We start from the raw sequence: 19,584 nt of genomic DNA, 5'->3' as shown, positions 1-19,584 counted from the left end.
ATAGTCTCTCTTTTCTGGTGCATATAGATCACTCCGATAGAACCACGTTGAATCGTCCTTGTTCAATTGCGCGATTCAAACTTTCACTCATTGCATGATAATTACGGTTCTTAGCTCATCTCTTAAATCTAGATCTGTATTTTCTTTACAACTTTATTAAGTTTCTATCTACTAAATTGATGTATACAAGATTATTAATTAAACTTATTTTTATCACTTTGTTAAACTCATCCATTGTACATGATTTAATTCAAATTTATTGAATTTTTTTTAGGGAATTTTTTTTGGATCGAAAATAATGGATCGCAACCGGTCCCGGTCCTTACCTTTTGGGACCCTAAGTGAATTTGAATTACGATACATACGGCCCCACACATATATATAAAATATTTTTTTATTCCAAATACTTCAATTATCATTATCTTTTGTTACTTTCTAAGGTAAAAATACATATATTATCTGTAATACATGATTAAAAACTTCGCCAATTATCATAAGATTTGCTAAAAGAAATCAAAAGACTAGCCCTTTATAGATCAATATTTTTGGGCCCAAATAAGAAAATTGGTTTTGGGCTTCATTTTATACATTGCATGGATTTACTCTCTTGACTTGCATCCCTTGAGATTAGATATGATTAAACACTATTTGACCCATGTGTTCACTTTTCAAAATTACATTATTACCCTTGACTAAATAATGAATAAATTACGATCTCCATCCATGATTTCAGGTCTAATTACATATATGGTCCTCATATTTTAAAGGGAAAATTTGATAAAACTCCCTGACTACACAAGTATCATTACAATAAGTCCAATTTTGTTTTACATTTTTAAGATAAATCAAAAATAATTTTTATTAATTAAAAATACTTAATTATCACTATTATGCCCCTACTTAAAAAATAGGGCATATTACAAATAAGCCCATCAGTGGGAACTTATTCATAAAGAGATCCAGACAATATTCTCCTTTACCAATAAGTCCACACATGGTCCAGATTTATGTAAAGGACTAAAATAACCCCTCTTACTTTAATATGCTCCAATTTCATCTTTAACTTACTTTAACTTCAATTTGACCCCAACTTTCACAAATTATTCAATTTTGACCCAAAACTTTTTTTTTTCACAAATTTTTTTTTTTTCAAAAACTTTTTTTTCCCGCCGGATTCCGGCGTTGACCGGCGGTCAACGCCGGTCTCCGGCGTTGACTTTTTTATTTTTTTTTTTTATTTTTTTTTTTCCTTCCGGATTTTTTTTCCGGATTCCGGCGTTGACCGGCGGTCAACGCCGGTCTCCGGCGTTGACTTTTTAAATTTTTTTTTTTTTTTTTTTTTTTTTTTTTTTTTTTTTTTTTTCTGTAACTTTTTTTTCCGTTTAAACAGCAATATTGCTGTGAATGACAGTAATATTAACTATATTACTGTTAAACACAGTAAAATTAACTAAACTATAGTTTAACACATTGATATTGCTATATTAATCTCTAGCACATTAATATTAACACAACAAAATTCATTATTATTGTATAATAAAGTAATATTACTATGTTGTCCGTTCAACAAATGTAAAAAAAATAAAAAAAACCAAAAGAATTAATATTACTGTGAGTGACAGTAATATTACTATAGCAACAGTAATATTACAATAGTAGACAGTAATATTATTACGTTACTTCGTGAATAACTCGAACAAAACAAACACCCCAAAAAAATAATAATATTGATGTTGTTGACAGTAATATTATTGTGTTTACAGTTATTTTACTGTCAACGACAGTAATATAATTACGTTGACTTGTCAACAAATCAAAAAAAATAAAAAAAAATAATAATAAATAAAAAAATATAATATTGCATTAATTTACTGTCAACGGCAGCACAATTACATAAATGTAATGTCAACGGCAGTACAATTACGTTAATTAACTATCATTGACAGTATAATTACGCTAAATTACTGTCAGTGACAGCACAATTACGGTCAACGTGTAGCGGCGGGCGTGGAAAAACAAAACAAACCAAACAAAAAAAAAAAACTTAAAAAAACACTAAAGAAAGAGACCGCCGGAAACCGGCGAAAAAATCCGGAAGAAAAGAAAAAAAAAAAAAAAAGAAAAAAGAAAAAAAAAAAAAAAAAAGTCAACGCCGGAGACCGGCGTTGACCGCCGGTCAACGCCGGAATCCGGAAGAAAAAAAAAAAAAAAAAAAAAGTTTAAAAAGTCAACGCCGGAGACCGGCGTTGACCGCCGGTCAACGCCGGAATCCGGCGGCAAAAAAAAGTTTTTGAAAAAAAAAAATTTTTTGAAAAAAAAAAAAATTTTGGGTCAAAATTTAATAATTTGTGAAATTTGGGGTCAAATTGAGATTAAATTAAGTTAAGGATGAAATTGGAGCATATTAAATTATACTCCAAAAAAAAGTCAAAATTGAATTTTTGTGGTCAAAATTGAACTTTTATGGACAAAATTGATTAATTTGGATTACAATTAAGAATTGGGTATAAATGATTGAGGGTAATATTGGGATATACATGAATGTTTCCTTTAGTTATAATAAACATTAAAGGGATGGGCTGATTGGGGAAAGAGATATGTCCCCTATACCTAGAATAATAAACATGCTTGGTTGGGGACTTTTGCATAAAAATCCCTAAAAAATAATGTATATTTAATTTTAATATTAAAGATATATAATATATTTTCCACTAAAGAATCCTAATAATTAGGAAGTTAGTTAGTTGAATGATTGACCGTATTATCTGTTTCCTATTCCTTAACCTCCCCCCCCCCTTCCTATTCATTAACCCCCCTCTCTCTCTCTTTATCTCTTTCCTATTCATTAACCCCCCTCTCTCTCTGTTGAGTTTTGTGTTGTTATTAGGTGTTATCACTCTAACAAGATAAGAACCCTATTGGTTATAAGTACACCTGTAAGTATATATATATATATATATATATATATATATATATATATATATATATATATATATATATATATATATATATATATATGCCATTTGTATTTGCTCTATTTTCTAAAAAATAAGTTTCTTACAACAATTGGGGTTTGGATATATTTGCAGTCACAGTGGGAGGAAGAAGATGATGATTTTTTCAAATAGTGGTTTATGTTTCAAATAACGAGAAGAAGATGATTACACGGACTATATACTAGGGGTTCATTGGAGAGTAGATGGTGTTCTTTATAGTGGTTTATAGCTTTCTTTTCGCAGAATTTATGATGTTTTCTTGTTAGAATTCATAGTAATTTTCGATGTTTATACAGTTGTGTATATAAAGTGGTTTTCATGTTTATATAGTTATTTATACGAAGTAGTTTTCATAATGCCATGCTTTGTCTTTGATAAATTTATAGTGGTTTTCAACAATTTACATAGTTGTATACACAGAGTGGTTTTCATCTTTACATAGTTGTATACACATAGTGGTTTTCATGTTTATATAGTTGTATACACAGAGTGGTTTTCATGTTTATATAGATGTATGTACAGAGTGGTTTTCATGTTTATATAGATGTATGTATAGAGTGGTTTTCATGTTTATATAGTTGTATACACAGAGTGGTTTTCATGTTTATTAGATGTATGTACAGAGTGGTTTTCATGTTTATATAGCTATTTATACAAAGTGATTTTCATGTTTATATAGTTATTTATACAAAGTGATTTTCATGTTTACATATTTGTTTATACACATGTTTCTACACCATAATTTTATAAATACAAACTTAAAAGAACAGTAGTTATGGTGTCAACTAATATTGATAAATTTATTAAAATTGTATATGCAAGAAACTACATAATTAATATATTAATATAGATAAAATTACAGTACCCATACCCAGATTTTTCTTCTTCAATCCAATTATTGAAAAGGGCAGGCAACAATATTCAAATAATCGGCCAAATTACTTGGTCACAAAATGTTCAGAGAAATGTATGATTGACTTGTGTGTATATACTTGTTGATACACCATGTTTCTTCCCGATCTCCATTGTTTGAATGGATTTGGTATAGACGGTGGGTACACGAGAATTTTTGGATTTGGGAGCGTGATTTTAGGGCATAAATTTATGCAGGAGATATCGGTCCAGATTAGGGAGATTTGGGAGCGTGATTTGGAATTGATTTATCGTATTTTTAATTTTAATAATTATACTAATTAGTGGGGGTATATATGGTTTTTCAGGCTCATTGGATTTATCTCAAATATCATTTATAAATAAAGGATTTATCAAGAATTAAAATCCCAACAAAGGGTGTTCGGCATATAGCCCCTATTTTAAAACACCACAAAGACCTCCATTAATGTTTAATTTTAACTAAAATCTTAATTTAAACTTACTAATAATAGTTTTTATTATTTTTCTATATTATAAAAAAATTATTGTTATGAATAATAATAATGATGATAATAATAATAATAATAATAATAATAATAATAATAATAATAATAATAATAATAATAATAATAATAATAATAATAATAATAATAATAATAATAATAATAATAATAATTAGACTTTTTTATCTAAAAAATAATAACATTATTAATTTTTTTCCAATATTAATTTTCTAATATCTTTCAATAGTAATTTTCTATTAATACATTCAGCATCAATTTCCAATAGTTTCCAATATTAATTCCCCAATATCAATAACTCTTATTGTCTATACAAAAGCGTAAGATTAATTTTCTAATAAATTTATCTTTCCAATATTTTTTCTTTAAAAAAATATTTTAGTAAAAATAAAAATATTTTTCCAACATTAAGGGGTGTCCTTGTGATATTTTAAATATGAAGGAACTATATGTTATTAGACCTAATCTTATGGCAGTAAAAATATAAATTGCTTAATATTTGGTAAAAAAAAAAAAGTTAAAAGTAGAATTGCTTAATACAATACTCCATCTCTTCCACAAAAAACTGTCTCTTTTTTAAAATATTTGTTTTTCATATTATCTATCACTTTAGATTTCCAATATTGCATTAAATGCATTTTTCCTGTTTCAACCTTATTAATGCATCTCTAAATATTAATTATCTCTTATAAATCACAAATGATAAAGGTTGTTTTAGTCATTTTTATGTGATTTCCCTAAAATGAAACTACATTTATTGAATTTCTTAATCTTTGTGAAAAGTGAAATAGACACTTATTTAAGAACGGAGCCGGTGCTAAATAAAAATTAACCATGAACAACAAAATCATGAATTTCATGTATATGTGTATATATTAATCCATTTGATAATGCCCTCTAAGAAAGGGAAGTGGTATATATCCATCGCTTGACCATATACCAATTCCTCCTTCGAAAATTCCCATATTTTATAATTTTTAAACTTTTTCAAACAAAATTCGAAATATCTGAAATTTTTTTCTTCTAACATTACATTTATAGTACCAAGTTTATTACATATTTTATGTTATATGTAAATATAAAAATCGAACTCCACAATCTCAAATCCAAAATGTTCAAAATTTGGAGGGTTTTTTAAGATCTAATTTGCCGAAATTGTGATTCCATTTTTTTTGATTTTTTTCTAGTTCAAATATTATTTTTTGAAAGTGTTAAATTCAATCTGATTCGCCCGATTTCGACTGGGTCTCCTTTTGTCTATCGGCTTCTCTCTCTCTATATATATATATTATTCTTGGAAGCGTCGTTTCTAGAAGGCATGCACCATAGCCTATAACAAAATAGGATTAAAATGTGACAACTATAAGATTATTAATTACTTTATTTTTCTCTCTCTATATATCTCCTCTTTCATTTGAAAATGAAATTTTTGTCATTTTTCTCATTGCACACTCCACCCTTTTGAAAAGGAAAACAAATACAATAACCTTTATATATATATATATATATATATATATATATATATATATATATATATATACACAAAATTCTTGATCCTTTTCTAGATAATACACAATTAAATCAGCCTTGATCCGAAGCCATCTTTGTTCATTCCCTCACTTCTGTTCTCTTTTACAAATAATTTCACACAGTACCACACGCAGTGATACACACACATATATATATATATATACACACACACATGCATTATAATTTCTTGTATTAAATTAAATGGATAAAATCACCAGCTTTAAAATTCAAGAAACCAACGAACCAGAAGATGAAGAAGAAGAAGAGGCGTTATCGCTCTGCGATTTACCTCTAAACTCCGATGAACCCAAGACAGATATTCATCACCGCCGGAGATCCTCCTCCCAGCTGCCGGATTTCTTCGAGTTCTTCAACGATCCCATCTCCTCCGACGAAACCAACATGTCACACGCGGAGGACATAATCTCCGGCGGCAAGCTCGTTCCCTTTTACAGGCAATCGCCGCCTCTAATTCCCGACGATCAAACCCTGAAATCTCTTTCCGCCGGAGATGAATACAACTCTGCAAACTTTTCTCGGCGGTACTGCGATTCCTTGCCGGAGATGAACCCCACGAGATCAAACACGCACAGCGCCGACGCCGCCGCCGCTACAGAGCTGACGCGGAGCAGCCGTTCTCTGGACTGGAGAAAGCTTCGCCGGAATTCGAGCCTGGTTATGAAATCCGAAGCGTCGGATGTTCACCGGAGTCTGTCGAGCGGATCGAGGCCCAGTAGGTGGTATTCTTTGATGTTTGGGCCGGTGATGTTTTCGCCGGAGATGGATCTCCGGGACATGAAAAGCCGGCAGGTTCGCCGGAAGGTGGCGGTGGATGGCGGAGGGAAATCTCCGGTTAACCGGAGAAGCTCGTGGGGTAATGATTTGCTGAGTGTATTGAGTTGCAAGAATCATGCTAGCGTGGCGGTGGTCAAACCATCGTCGGTTGGTTTTCTGCCACGTGTGTGATAATGACTGTCACGTGAGAATTTATTTTTCAGAGTCAATATATGCATTTACGTACGCATATATACTTTTGTGCAAGAATTTTGATTTCATTAAAATAGAAAAGAAGTAATTAGATTTCAATAAAATATTGTATTTATTTGTGTATTTTTATTTATTTTGTTCCAAAGTAAATGTGCATTTTGCATATGTTTATTCCGTATTTTGAATTCTGCTCATTTCGATCCAAAATTTACCGATTGTGGAACAATATTTTTATTCCTGAATTCTGAAAGTTCTGATTCCATTTTTTGGAATGGAATTGGTATACATATTAGGTTTCGATTTCTGGTCCAATATTAAATTTCGAAAGGGTAAATTACAAACACCCCCCTGAGGTATGGTCAAATTACAAAAAAACCCCTCTTGTTTGGATAATTACATCTACTCCCCTCAACTATGATTTTTTCTTAGACCTCCACTTTTATGGTGCCAAATTCAACATAGTCATCTAGATTCCGTGAAATGTGCTCTAGTTTGTACTTTTTTTGTGTAAAAAATACAGTTTCCGATGCACCACAAACTGATATATACAAGCTAAAAATCACATATTATGATCATCTTGCTTCATAATGTAGAGTTTGAATGGGATAAAACGGGTACAAAAGTGATAATATTCGATATAATCTCGAAGATTCCACTAAATTAGAGGAGTTGAGGGGGTGGTTGTAATTATCCAAACAAGAGGGGTGTTTTTGTAATTTGACCATATCTCAGGGGGGTGTTTGTAATTTACCCATTTCGAAAATTACACTTATAATATCAGTGTTATTATGTGTTATAGGTGACTAAAATTTGACATTTCTGAATCCCTTCAATTCTTACCCAAAATTTTCTGATTTTGGAACAAGTATTTTCTTCCAATTTCCGTCCGATTTTTTTTTCTTTTGGAATGAAATGAAATTAGTTTTCTACTTCCAAAAAAATAAAAAAAAAATCTAAAAATATTAATTACGATCCGATCTGCCCCATTCCATGATCCCATCTATGCAGAGCTTATGTTTTGGTTTGACGTATTGATTAATTGTCCTCAATAATATACAAAAAGACAAATTACGGTCAATCCTCTGCGGTAAGCTCAAATTATGAAAAAGTCTCATATTTGGATAATTACAACTACACTCTTCACATATGTATTCTCTTACGAAAAAATCTCTATTTTAGTAACTAATTTGACACCATAAGAATAGAGATATAATACAATACATAGGTGAGAGGGTGATTGTAATTAACCAAACATGAGAGGTTTTTGCGTAATTTAACCGTACCTTAGGGGTAGACGTAATTTGCCCATGTGCATAAACACAACTTATAATTACACAACACAAAGTTTGTCTGACAATTTTTTCATAAATTCACATCCATAAAAACAAATTAACAATTGTATAAGGGTGTTATAGTAAATTCGGTTAATTGCAAAACCAAAGAGGATTTTACGTACAAGAAAAGGTAGTACACAGTTTGGGGCACATGTTTGACGATGATGTTTCCATGTAATTTAATGTTGCTGATTTTATGAATTTTGTCTTCCATGGTGGATTCAGTTAATTGGGGCCAAAAAAATCAGTGCGACTTTTTTTAAATATTATCCAATTTTTTTATTTTATTTAGAATATTTTAAAATATTATAATTTGGAAAACATCGATTAAATTAGGTAGCGTACATAAAGGACAATATTTTTCCCATGGCTGCTTATTAAAATGTTCAGTTCTTGTTATCTCAATGTTGGTAGTATCGAACATTCTTGGTAATTACAAATCTAATTCAATATTCCAAATGGTATATTACTATATAGTATATACTATATACTATATACTATATACTATAGATCAATTTTCTAAAACTAAAAATTAAAAACTTTAAATTGACCAATCATTGCTGTTTATTTTTTATATTACTTTTTAATATATATTCGACCCGTAATAAAATTAAAATCCTAGCTTCGCCGCCAACGTAGAGACAAATCAAGTAACTAACAGAATTCAATTTAAATGTATTAAACAAATTGTTATAATATATTTTAGTTGTGGAATTTATATGTGGTGGAGGGTCATTGTTCGTACCTTAATTAGCCTCCACTTACAAAATTAGAAACATGATTTTCATTAATCTTCAAAATTGAATAATATATGCTCAAGAAAATTCAAAAATGACATGGCATTAAAAGAAATTGAAGAAACGTGCATATTTAGTAATATTCAAAAAGGGTATTCCACCAAAATGTTGATAGGTATATGGTATACCGAATAAAATAGAGAAAATAATTCTTTCTTTACATTGAAGTTAAAGGCTTCAAATTTCACTTTTATTTACCATCTTGTTTTCATGAACTTTAGTTCAAGAAAACCTAAAAAAACTCGTCTAGAACAAACACGAGTCGTGATAACTAATACAATATAACCCCCGTTCAAGAAAAAAACACAATAGGGCAATAAGTTGCTTCAAATTGTGGAGTGAAATAATTCATCGAGAAATGATTAACAAACGCTATTGGCTCACATAAACCAGTCGAAAACTAAAGCAAGTTAGTTATAACTGATTCTGTCGAGGAAACGGTGATTTCTCATGCAGATTAGTGAACGAAAAACACATTCAGCAAGAATACTTAACCCTCCTCTAAAAATGTAAAACCAATCATTTACGAACTTTATCACCTTCGTTACAGAGTACAACTCTGTTTAATAATATACATACACGCACACCTAAGTAGGACCAAATAGTGCACAAATAAATTTTCCGTATAGAAACAATAAGTCGTCCGTACATAGAACACCTCAAAGTACGCTAAAAAAAACATTCGAAACCACAAAACTCATCACAACAGAAAAACAGAAAATGGTACAAATCCACTACTTAAAAAAAAGGCAATAATTTTCATACTCAATTGCAAATATAAACCCCGCTCGCGTACCTGTGATCAACCTCGTAAAAATCCGTCTTTCCTTCAGAAGCTGGCCCTAGACAAATCCCGGACAAAGACTGCTTCCCTATCGCAGAAAACTTCACATAACCAACAATTTCAAGATCCGACCCATCATCATCATCGTCAATCTCCAAAGGCAATCTCGCCCTCAACCTACCGGGATTACCCTTCAACGGAATCTCATCAATATGCCATTTCAATTCCCTCTCGGACCTATTCCACACCGCTTTAGGCGACACTTTCAACAGCGTGGGGTCCACGGGAAGTTTCAGAACAATAGTCACATCATTCAAAGGCACAGGCAAGTCGGGATTCGACGCATACTGTATCATAATCGAGAGCAACGTCCCACTCAGCCGCTTCACAAGCCGAACCCTTATAGGCAATGGAGTCATACGTGGCAGTAAGCTGTACTTCATAATCGGCATAGGCTCGTCCGATGGAGGTGTCCTAACATGAAACAAACCATTTCCAAGGCTGCTAATTTTAGAATTTTCCACCACAAACCTCTTAACGCCTGCTGTGCCATCAACCTTAAACGAGAACTCCGTTTCGGTATTATCCGAGGAGGGTTTTGGCGGCACTGTCTTGAGGTACACCACCCCCTTCAACCCAACCCTAGCTAGTATAGATTCCCTAAACTCAGCACTAATCTCTTCCACAATGTACATTTCCGGACCCTTCATTTGAGTCTTCTGCACCAGCATATCCACAATCTTATCGGCATCACCACCTTTAGCCACCGCTGCAGGTGGAGGCTCGCTCGTATTTATAAATTCCAAACCACCAAGACCTAGATCCTTTGGAACCTTCTTGGGTCCCACGAACTCCGATGCATCCAATCCACCACCCCACGCACTATTATGTCCCTCGAAATCGTCCTTAAGAGTCGAGCCACCAGTACCAAACTCAACCCCACCGTATCTCCCTTCAAACCCGTCAACCGTTATCTGCGTGGCTTCGGTGGCTGCAGCTGGGGGCAAAGAAGTAATTTCAAGTCCCGCGAGGGCCTTGCTCATGTCCGAAAGGCCGGAGTCTTTATCCTTCTTGAATCCCTCGATCAGCAATTCTTCAGGCGGCTTGTTGATTCTATCGCTGGCGGCAAACGGATCCTTCTCCGCCTCGGTTTCGTCGGCCTTGCCCAATGAATCTTTCTCCTCGGTGCCTTGCTGGCTGAATGTGGCGGCAGCCACCTCGTCGCCCGCCTGCAGAGTCTCGGAGGGCAACTCGAACGAGGCGTTCGAAAATGCACCCACGCTGGCTTCGTGGTCCACCGCATGAGGCTCCACGTTACCCCAGGTGTCGGCGCCTCTGATCTTGCTCTCAGTGTGAACTGCCGAATGAACCATCTTGGCTATGCCGTCGCCGTGCATTGATGCCAGCATGGCAGCAAGCCTGATGCTGCTAACACCCCTCAGAACAATATCCAGAGCCATGTAAATCTCAGCGTATTTTTTCCCCAGCTTCTCGGGGGTTACATCCACGCCGCGGCAGGCGGTGACCACTATCGAAACCGCCTGGTTGACGATGTTGATGCACTCGAACACATTGTTGTTGGAATCGTCGATGGTTGTCACGGCGAGGACGTAGATTGAGTTGACGAGTCGGTACACGACTCGGTAGCGTGACTCGACGCCGACGATTAGCTGGCCGGAGGAGGCCGCTAAGGGATCGTCACCTAGTGAATCGGAGGACGGATCGGGGTCGGGGCCGGTTCCGGCGGCGGATTGGTGGTGGCTCTTGGCGAAGGAGAGGCGGGTTTGGCGGAAGGAGGAGAGCGCCATCAGCGCGCGGGAAGGGGGAAACCATTCTCGGGTTTGGAGCAGTATGTCGGGCCCATTCGTGGGCTGAAGAGATAGTGCCAAGCACGACATTTGGGATTCTCAATTTAGGTTTTTTTCTGAAAAGGGGCTGAATTTCAATTGGGAATTTGGGGATCAAATCTGCATATGTTTATATGATCTTGTGGTGGATGAAGGTGTTAGATATGGAATTGAATTACTTGAAGCTCAGATCAGTGAGCTTTTTCTGTGATCGGAGATTCGCTTGTTGCAGAGATCGGAGAAGAAGAGAGAGAAAGAGAGTAGAGAGAGAAAGGGGGAAATAGGCCAAAGATATGTTTAATCTTGCTCTTTGATCCTCTTTTTGGACCTAAAATGTCAAAAATATGTTTATTCCCCATGATGAAGCAAATACTATAACTTTAAGGGGGTCAATTGCTATACCCCATAAGATTTTGGGGGGGAAATTATATTTTTCAAACTTGTGAACCCCTGTCTTTTGATTTATGATTTATCGCAATCAAAAATTCGAATCATCGGAAAAATCAAATGAATCCAGAAGAACTCCTCCGCCACCCTCTCCCCACCGAAACCCCCAAGCTGACTCTCGGCTGCCCCCTCCTCGACCGCCTTCTCGGCGGCGGCGTCCCCATCGACACCATCACCGAAATCGTCGCCGAGAGCGGCACCGGCAAAACACAGCTCTGCTTGCAGCTCCTTCTCGCCGCCCAGCTCCCCACTTCCCACGGCGGCCTCTCCGCCTCCTCCCTTTATCTCCACTCCGAATTTCCGTTCCCCTTCCGCCGCCTCCACCAGCTCTCCCTTCGCAGGCCCCACCTCCCGGAAAACCCTTTAGACCGCGTTTTCGTACAGCCCCTTCATTCCGCCGACCACCTGCTCGACCTATTGCCTCGCCTAGATTTTCTCGTGCCCAAGTTCAACATCAAGCTTATAGTTATCGATTCCATAGCGGCATTGTTCCGCGGGGAATTCGAGAACACCCCAGTTGAATTGAAGCGGAGATCTAGTATGTTTTTCAAGATTTCGTCGAAATTAAAGTTCCACGCACGGAAATTCGGGTTGGCTATTGTGCTGACAAACCAAGTAGTTGATGTGATGGGGTCTTCGGAAAGTTTGCGAATTGGGAATTCGGTATCATTTTTTTCATCCGGGAGAAGGGTTTCTGCTGCATTGGGGTTGTCGTGGGCAAATTGTGTGAACACGAGATTATTTATGTGGAGAGAGGATGAGAGAATAGGTTCGTCGGAAAATGAGATAGTTGGAGAAGAAGGTGAAACCTTGGAAAATTTTCAGACAAGAAGGTTCATTCGGGTCGTTTTTGCGCCCCATTTGCCTGATTCTTCTTGTGAGTTTGTAATTAGAAGAGAAGGGGTTTTCGGGGTTTGAATGATGATTAAATTAGCTCAAACGGTGAAACGATAACTTCACTGTAGAGGATATGATTATGAGAGGAGGTTTGATATATTGACGAAAGAAGCCATTGCCTCCGGTGAGATACTTTGTCCCTTGTGTTAGTGTTCGTTTCGATTTTGATTTTTTCTCTTTCTAGGTACTTGTCTGAAAATCGGCAAGTGCTTGGATAGCTGGATACATTTAATTTATCTGTCTTCAGTGTATACAGTATGATCCTTTCTTGAATGCTTGTTGAAGCGTATTTGCGAGGTTTAAAACACTCTGTACTAGCTCGTAATCTGTTGTAACTGTTCTGTTTGCAGATATTCGGTCGGCATTGTTATTACCGAAGGCTTACGAGGTTTTCTGATACACCTGACCTTGGTTTCTTCCGAAACAAAATCAAACGTATTTTGGTCGAATGCGCCTCACCGGTGAGCTTTTTGTACCGTAAATTATCCTAATAAGAGCAAATGAAATTGAATGCCGATTGAGATTATTATCATTGGCAAATAGATGCTACAACATAGATGCAAGAGATTTTGTATCGTTTGATATATACTACGTCGCACGCGTAATCAAATGTATGTTTTGTCTTTGATGTATTCTTGCAAATATTCACTTACATTCTTGAATTAAAACCATCTGTAATAAGATTGTAGATAACTCTATCAGCTTTCATTATTCAAGGAATTGCTGTTTCCAAGGAAATACATCAAATTCTTTGTTCTAATGTTCTGTGCTATCTATATATATTATATAGTAGTATGTATACATATATTATACGGACAGGTCGCGTATAATGTAAGGAATCAATTTGCAACTTATTACGGAAAATCAAATTGTAATATCCACACTTGCTTGAAGAATCGGAGAAGCCCTCCCCACTTAGAAGATCTCTCCATCATCAACTCAAACTAAAAAACCTGCAAACGAAGAAACAAAAAACTCAGCAATCTTGTTCTTACTAAAACATTGCATACAGACACAGTATTCGACATACCTCTGTTTTTTGCTAATGATCAATCGAACTAAATGCAGCTCAAGTCGAATAGACCAGAAACGGCACTGCAGAAACAAAAGAATATATACCAAGTGAGAACAAAATTGAAGCAAAAAAAAAAAAAGATTGTACTCAATAATCGTACTAATTGTATTCTCACGCAAGATTTTACGTCTCCACAACAATTTAATTTGAATCTAGTTGAATCACGGCCCATTGAAAAGCGAAACATCACCACATTGTTTAACTTTTTATATGCCAATTAAGAATATTCAAAATAAAATCATATATTATATATTATCAGTTTATATGTTGCAAGGAAAACAAAATTAAAAAGAAAAACTTACCGACTAAAAAAATGGTGAGCATCAAAGCAAGTATGAAACGCATTGAATTGACGGGCCGTACGAGTTGTTGCCTCTGGCTTCTTTGACCTCCTCTCAAGCGCTGCAAAACCCACAAGCAAATAAAGAATTCCATTTTCAGAAACTAAATCAAATATTAAAATATAGCATTTCAAAATCTCGACAGTGATTTATTATTACGAGTTTTTCATGTAATGAAACGAATACAGTCAAATAAAAGAAAACTCCCCATTTGCCCATATCTAAATAAGTTTGCCGTAGTATAATACGGTCTTGCTGTATAATCCTTTGACTAATTTATCGTATCGATTGCCTGATTCTTTCGACATTATATAATCTTCAACTATTATTATTTATCTTATTAAATTTTTGTTAGGAAGTTTAACAAAGTCAACACCACCAACCGTATATTTAATTCTTAATGGACACAAATTATTGCACAAATTATTGTAAAAAAAACTAACCTGATTTATCCAATTGATCATTTTCAATTGGGTATGGTTTATTGCACCACCTTTTGCCCCTTTTGAACCCTTCTCGTTCGGCAAAGCTTCAGTCAATGCATTCTTCTTCTTCTCGTCGCCACTAACAATAACAATCTCCAAAGCACTCTTGTTCGGTGGGGTCCACATTCTTCGATTGCCCGTTTCTTGAATTCTGCTCTCTTCTTTGACACCCTCGTTACTAATGGAATATTCTTCGATACTCTTTTCCCCATTTGAGGTTTTATTTTTGGAGCTAAATTCAGAACAATTATTACTTTTGTTGTCGAGTGAGTCGGTCACGCTTTGGTCGGTGCTAGTTTGTGACTTCCCGGAAAGGAAAAGGGCGAAATCGTCACATTCATCTTTATCCAAATTCACCCACCGAAAGGGTTTCTTTCCTTCAACATTGAAAGATTCCTTCAATTCTTTTTCGACGCGGGAAATTTGGTCTTCCATGGTGGAGATAAATTGCCTGTGGCGGCTAATCGTGACATCATCTCCGTGACTTCTGTAGCTCATACGAACCGCCCTTTCAAACTCTTCCAACTACATACCGTCGAAATCGAAAAATTGTTTACAATGTTTTTCTTTATTTTTTCTTAATACGTACACTAATAAGTCGATTAAAAAAATGAAGTACCGATTACCGACCTGCCATTTTGCAGTGCCTAAAGCCATTTGAAGCTCTCGTTCTTCGTCTAAATGGTGTGGCATTAGTCCTTCTCTTCTTGCTCTGGTCCACGTCCTATAAGCCGATTCCATTCTGCCCCAAATCGACACGCGGAATCAAGAATGTCAAATTTTTTTCGGCATATAAATTCAAACTGATATTTTCATTCCATCGAATTCGGCATCAGGCGCCGTATAACAGTACAGTACGAAAAGAATTCCATATTTGCAAGCAACAAATATTCAAGAAGGGCTACTCCTATTTAATTACTTTAATTACAGAAGTCAAATGAAAGAATTCAATTTCATTACAGCAAAAAAAAAAAAAAAAAGACTCCATCTTCTTCTTCTTCTTCTTGCATACAAAAACATAACCACAGCTCAACCAATTAATAACACACTATTCCATTAAAGGAAAGAGGGAAAAAAAAAACATCTTCTTTGAACCTCAAACACTTCAAAAACTACTACCAATCTTAGGTGGGGTGGGGTGGGGTGGGGTGGGTGGGGTGGGGTGGGTGGGGTTGGGGGTATGAAAAAAGAAACACCCAAATAAAATGCACACACACACAATTGGTAAAAAAGCAATCTTTACCTAACTCGAGGCAAGAACCCACAAATTAAAACAAGATCTAGATTAAGAATTAATTACAAATAACAAAATCAAATTCAAAATGAGGAAAAATAAAATTGGTGGTTGTCAAATTTACATAAACACACACACAAGAAATAAAAAAAAAAAAAAAAAAGAACTGACATGTCGGCAGATTGTTGAACCTCCTCAGCTGCAGAAAAGAAGGTATCTTTCTGCCATAAATCGAAGCTATTTGCGACCAACATCTTTTCCCCTCCTGATTTCTTGTTTATTTCCAACAACAAATAACACCACTTCAATTCAAGAGAAATATATATATATATATGTATGTATATATCTGTGTGTGTGTTGATTTGTTTGTTTTTCTCTCTTTCTATCTCTCTCTCTGGTTCTTGAGAGAGAGAGGAAGAAGAAGAAGAAAGCAGACAGAAACAGAAGGCGAAGAGAGAGAGAGAGAGGTAAGAACGAATCTTGTATTACTTTTTCCAACTTTTGCTGTTCTTTCGTTCCTTTTATCTCTGCAAGTTTTTTGGTATGTCTGTTTCTATTTTTATTTTATTTTATTTTATTTTATTTTTTATTTATTTTAATTTATTTTATTTTTGTGTTTGTGTGTGTGTTTCAGCTGGAATGCAATAATTAGTTTTTATTAGGTGTAAGCTGGTGTAGGAGTCAATATTGCAGTCAACCTCTCATCATAGCTTTCTAGTTTCTATTGAGTCCTCTTCGAAATGTTTGTAAATTCCACTTTGGCCTCTTTAATTTATATAACATTTCTTTTTGACACATATATTAAAACAAAATGTACTAAAACATTCATTAGGACTCAAATGTTGCTCTCTTTAATTCTCTCCATTAATTATTTATTTTGTTTGAGAGAATCAATGTTTGGAATAATTTACGAGTAATAAGGCAAAATTGAAGTTTTGGAGTGACAAATACTCATATGTTTCACATCATATGTCGCTTTAGATTTTCCAGTTTTTTTATAGTATTAATTAATGTAATGTATTTTCTCAAGTTTCCATACTGCTAAATAATAGATATATAAATAATAATAAAGGATATTTTAGTCTATGTAGTTCATTTTTTCTAAACTTCATGTATATTTATTAGTTTCTTAATTTTGTCTCTAAAGTTTAAATGACAAATAATATAAAACGGAGGCAAATAATATACAAAAAAATCTCTAAAATAATTGTTTCGAAACAGAGTGAGTATTTTTCTTAAGTTGTAGCGGTTGGGACAAAAGTCATATATAACCTTTCTATGCATATAAAAGATAGTTAAAATAAATTGAAATGATGTGAAATATAATTTAATATTAGTAAAAGCATTATTAAGATATTAGATAATTAATTAATTAATTAATTAACTAATTATATATCAAGATAGAAAAAAACTATGATTGTGGTAGATGAAACAAAAAAAAAGTTAATATAATAAACCATTAATTAAATTAAAATTGAAACATAATAAATTATATAAATCAATGGATATTTATCAAAGTTTACGTGAGACTTTTATGAAGGCAATGAATGCATTTAAAACAATAAACTATCATAATTTTTTGAATTTTCCATTAAAAGATGATATTTATAACCGGGATTGGGGGGGATTATGTCATTATGCAAAAATAAGGGGTTTTTTCTTAAATGTTCAGAGCTGAAAGGAGGTCGATGCAAATTTTCATTTTATATTACAAAAAGAAGTTCTAGAGAGAGAAACAAGGCGTCGGCAGTTAGAGAGAGAAGGGGACAAAAAAGATGGTGAGTTGGGAATTTTATTTATGTGGGCCGGGCCCTGTTGTTATCGCGGTAGCTGCTGGGCCCGAACAGTGGGTGCGCCGTGTTTAGTCATTGGCCAGCCAACCACCCAATTTCCAATGTGGTGGGTCCCATTATCCTAATCAGCCAACCATTTACATGTTAATAAATATAATAATATATATTCTATTAAATTAATTTTTGCTAAAATATTTTTTTATGGCCTATATACTATCATATGGATACTCTTCCAATGTGTAGTTACTTGTCAAAGCTTATTTTATCATGTTCTTCATTGTTTATTCATGAATAATGAGGTTTCGTTTGGTTGGGGAGATTGGTCGTGACTCGTGATTAACTAAATAATTGGACTTTATTTAATGTTGGTATTCTCAATAACTTGACGGATCGACCGACAAATATTATTGTCATGGTTTATTTTGATTTATCTTGCTTTTATAAGCTTTTTATTGGAAGTTCCGGGTCAGATAAAATAATTGAGTTTTCATTAGATTATTTAATTTTATGTTCACTAATTTTATCTTGTCAACCAAACGAGGCATGAGGAGATTGTTGTTTTTATTTAATTTTTTCAAAAGAAATGACTAACAAATAAAAAAATACCAAAAAACTGCCCAGAAGATAAATTTTCTAAATTGCCTCTACTGCCTACATATATGATTATAGTCGAAAGTTCTTGCTTTTATATATAAGATAATTATATATTTTCTACTTGTGTTTTTCTTTCAATAAAATACATAGTTATTTTTGATTATATTGTTATAATTTCAAGTTTGAAAACATGTTTAGACTATTTAGTTCATCTATAAACACGAAAGTTGGATAAAACGTAACTGACAAAAGTCTATTTAGGAATTTACGATTAAGAAAAAAAATGAAGCTACACAACTCGATTTGGTCATATCCTCATCTCGTACATTACACGAATGACCTTAGTCACCTCATAACACGGTTATGTAGTCTATATAAAAAAAATATTTTGTTCGGTTGACATACACTTCATAAGTAGCGGAGCCAGTATAGAGTTATACCTTAAATTTTCCACAATTTCTCAAATACCTATTGTTTTATATATTGTATTTAAACGAGCATATTTGCATTATCGGCCCACTAAAAATAATTAATCCATTCGGCTCACGCGTACTGTAGACGTGTTCTTCAATAAATATACATTTGATTCGAGATTATACACAAAATTCTCGAATTAACGTTATTGAAATATAAAAAACCCAAACAAAAGAGATCAAAGTATTAATTTCGTCAAATCTTACAAGGTGTTCATTACCCGTTTGTCAAGCTTTAACATTCGATTTGAGATTAAGTACATAACCCACAAATTAACGTTATTGAGTTACTAAATAATATCCAAGGAAAATCAAAAGGCGATTACACCTCAGAACAAATTTCCAGAATTACTATTCTTGAGGACAAGAATCAAGAGATTTTAAATAGAGATTGTAACCCAATTTTTATTTAAACCTTATTTCTTGTTTATTTATTTACGAGCTCGAAATTTGTGGTTTAAAAATTTGCAATTTGTTAACAAAAAAGTTTTCGAGTCGGCAAAATATAAATAAAAGACCAGAAAAATAGGGACAAATACAATTTATTTATCAAACGAAATGGATTACAATCTCCGG

General features: G+C 34.1%; 4 protein-coding genes across 4 annotated transcripts; 2 read left to right on the top strand and 2 right to left on the bottom strand.

Moving 5' to 3' along the window:
- The first annotated feature begins 5,934 nt into the window (after positions 1–5,934).
- Positions 5,935–7,092, top strand: LOC105952246 (uncharacterized). Its single transcript, XM_012975780.2, has one exon. It carries the CDS (start codon positions 6,122–6,124, stop codon positions 6,884–6,886), a length of 765 nt encoding a protein of 254 aa, XP_012831234.1. The 5' UTR covers positions 5,935–6,121; the 3' UTR covers positions 6,887–7,092.
- Positions 7,093–9,540: 2,448 nt separating this feature from the next.
- On the bottom strand, positions 9,541–12,020 carry LOC105952299 (muniscin carboxy-terminal mu-like domain protein). The gene has a single exon (XM_012975834.2). It carries the CDS (start codon positions 11,718–11,720, stop codon positions 9,804–9,806), a length of 1,917 nt encoding a protein of 638 aa, XP_012831288.2. The 5' UTR covers positions 11,721–12,020; the 3' UTR covers positions 9,541–9,803.
- A 92-nt stretch (positions 12,021–12,112) lies between these two features.
- On the top strand, positions 12,113–13,773 carry XRCC3 (homolog of X-ray repair cross complementing 3 (XRCC3)). The gene is made up of 2 exons (XM_012975836.2): positions 12,113–13,137; positions 13,364–13,773. The coding sequence occupies exon 1, from the start codon at positions 12,177–12,179 to the stop codon at positions 13,032–13,034; it is 858 nt and encodes a 285-aa protein (XP_012831290.2). The 5' UTR covers positions 12,113–12,176; the 3' UTR covers positions 13,035–13,137; positions 13,364–13,773.
- LOC105952300 (uncharacterized) lies at positions 13,692–16,714 on the bottom strand. The gene is made up of 6 exons (XM_012975835.2): positions 16,320–16,714; positions 15,545–15,656; positions 14,873–15,439; positions 14,391–14,490; positions 14,044–14,108; positions 13,692–13,966 (listed from the first exon to the last, which is right to left on the bottom strand). The coding sequence occupies exons 1-5, from the start codon at positions 16,400–16,402 to the stop codon at positions 14,083–14,085; spliced, it is 888 nt and encodes a 295-aa protein (XP_012831289.2). The 5' UTR covers positions 16,403–16,714; the 3' UTR covers positions 13,692–13,966; positions 14,044–14,082.
- Between the last annotated feature and the right edge of the window lie 2,870 nt (positions 16,715–19,584).

This window comes from Erythranthe guttata, chromosome 10, assembly GCF_056151865.1.
Source record: "Erythranthe guttata isolate IM_541 chromosome 10, IM_541, whole genome shotgun sequence".
Lineage (NCBI taxonomy): Eukaryota > Viridiplantae > Streptophyta > Magnoliopsida > Lamiales > Phrymaceae > Erythranthe > Erythranthe guttata.
The sequence above is the reverse complement of the archived record's forward strand: the minus strand, read 5'-3'. Positions and strand labels throughout refer to the sequence as shown.

Excerpts from the sequence above, each read along its gene's own strand:
- LOC105952246 (XM_012975780.2), top strand. The coding sequence starts at position 6,122 with ATGGATAAAATCACCAGCTTTAAAATTCAAGAAACCAACGAACCAGAA.
- XRCC3 (XM_012975836.2), top strand. The coding sequence starts at position 12,177 with ATGAATCCAGAAGAACTCCTCCGCCACCCTCTCCCCACCGAAACCCCC.
- LOC105952299 (XM_012975834.2), bottom strand. The coding sequence starts at position 11,720 with ATGTCGTGCTTGGCACTATCTCTTCAGCCCACGAATGGGCCCGACATA.
- LOC105952300 (XM_012975835.2), bottom strand. The coding sequence starts at position 16,402 with ATGTTGGTCGCAAATAGCTTCGATTTATGGCAGAAAGATACCTTCTTT. Across the intron at positions 15,657-16,319 it reads GTTCAACAATCTGCCGACAT|AATGGAATCGGCTTATAGGA; the intron begins GTCAGTTCTTTT and ends GATTTGGGGCAG. Across the intron at positions 15,440-15,544 it reads TAGGCACTGCAAAATGGCAG|TTGGAAGAGTTTGAAAGGGC; the intron begins GTCGGTAATCGG and ends GACGGTATGTAG.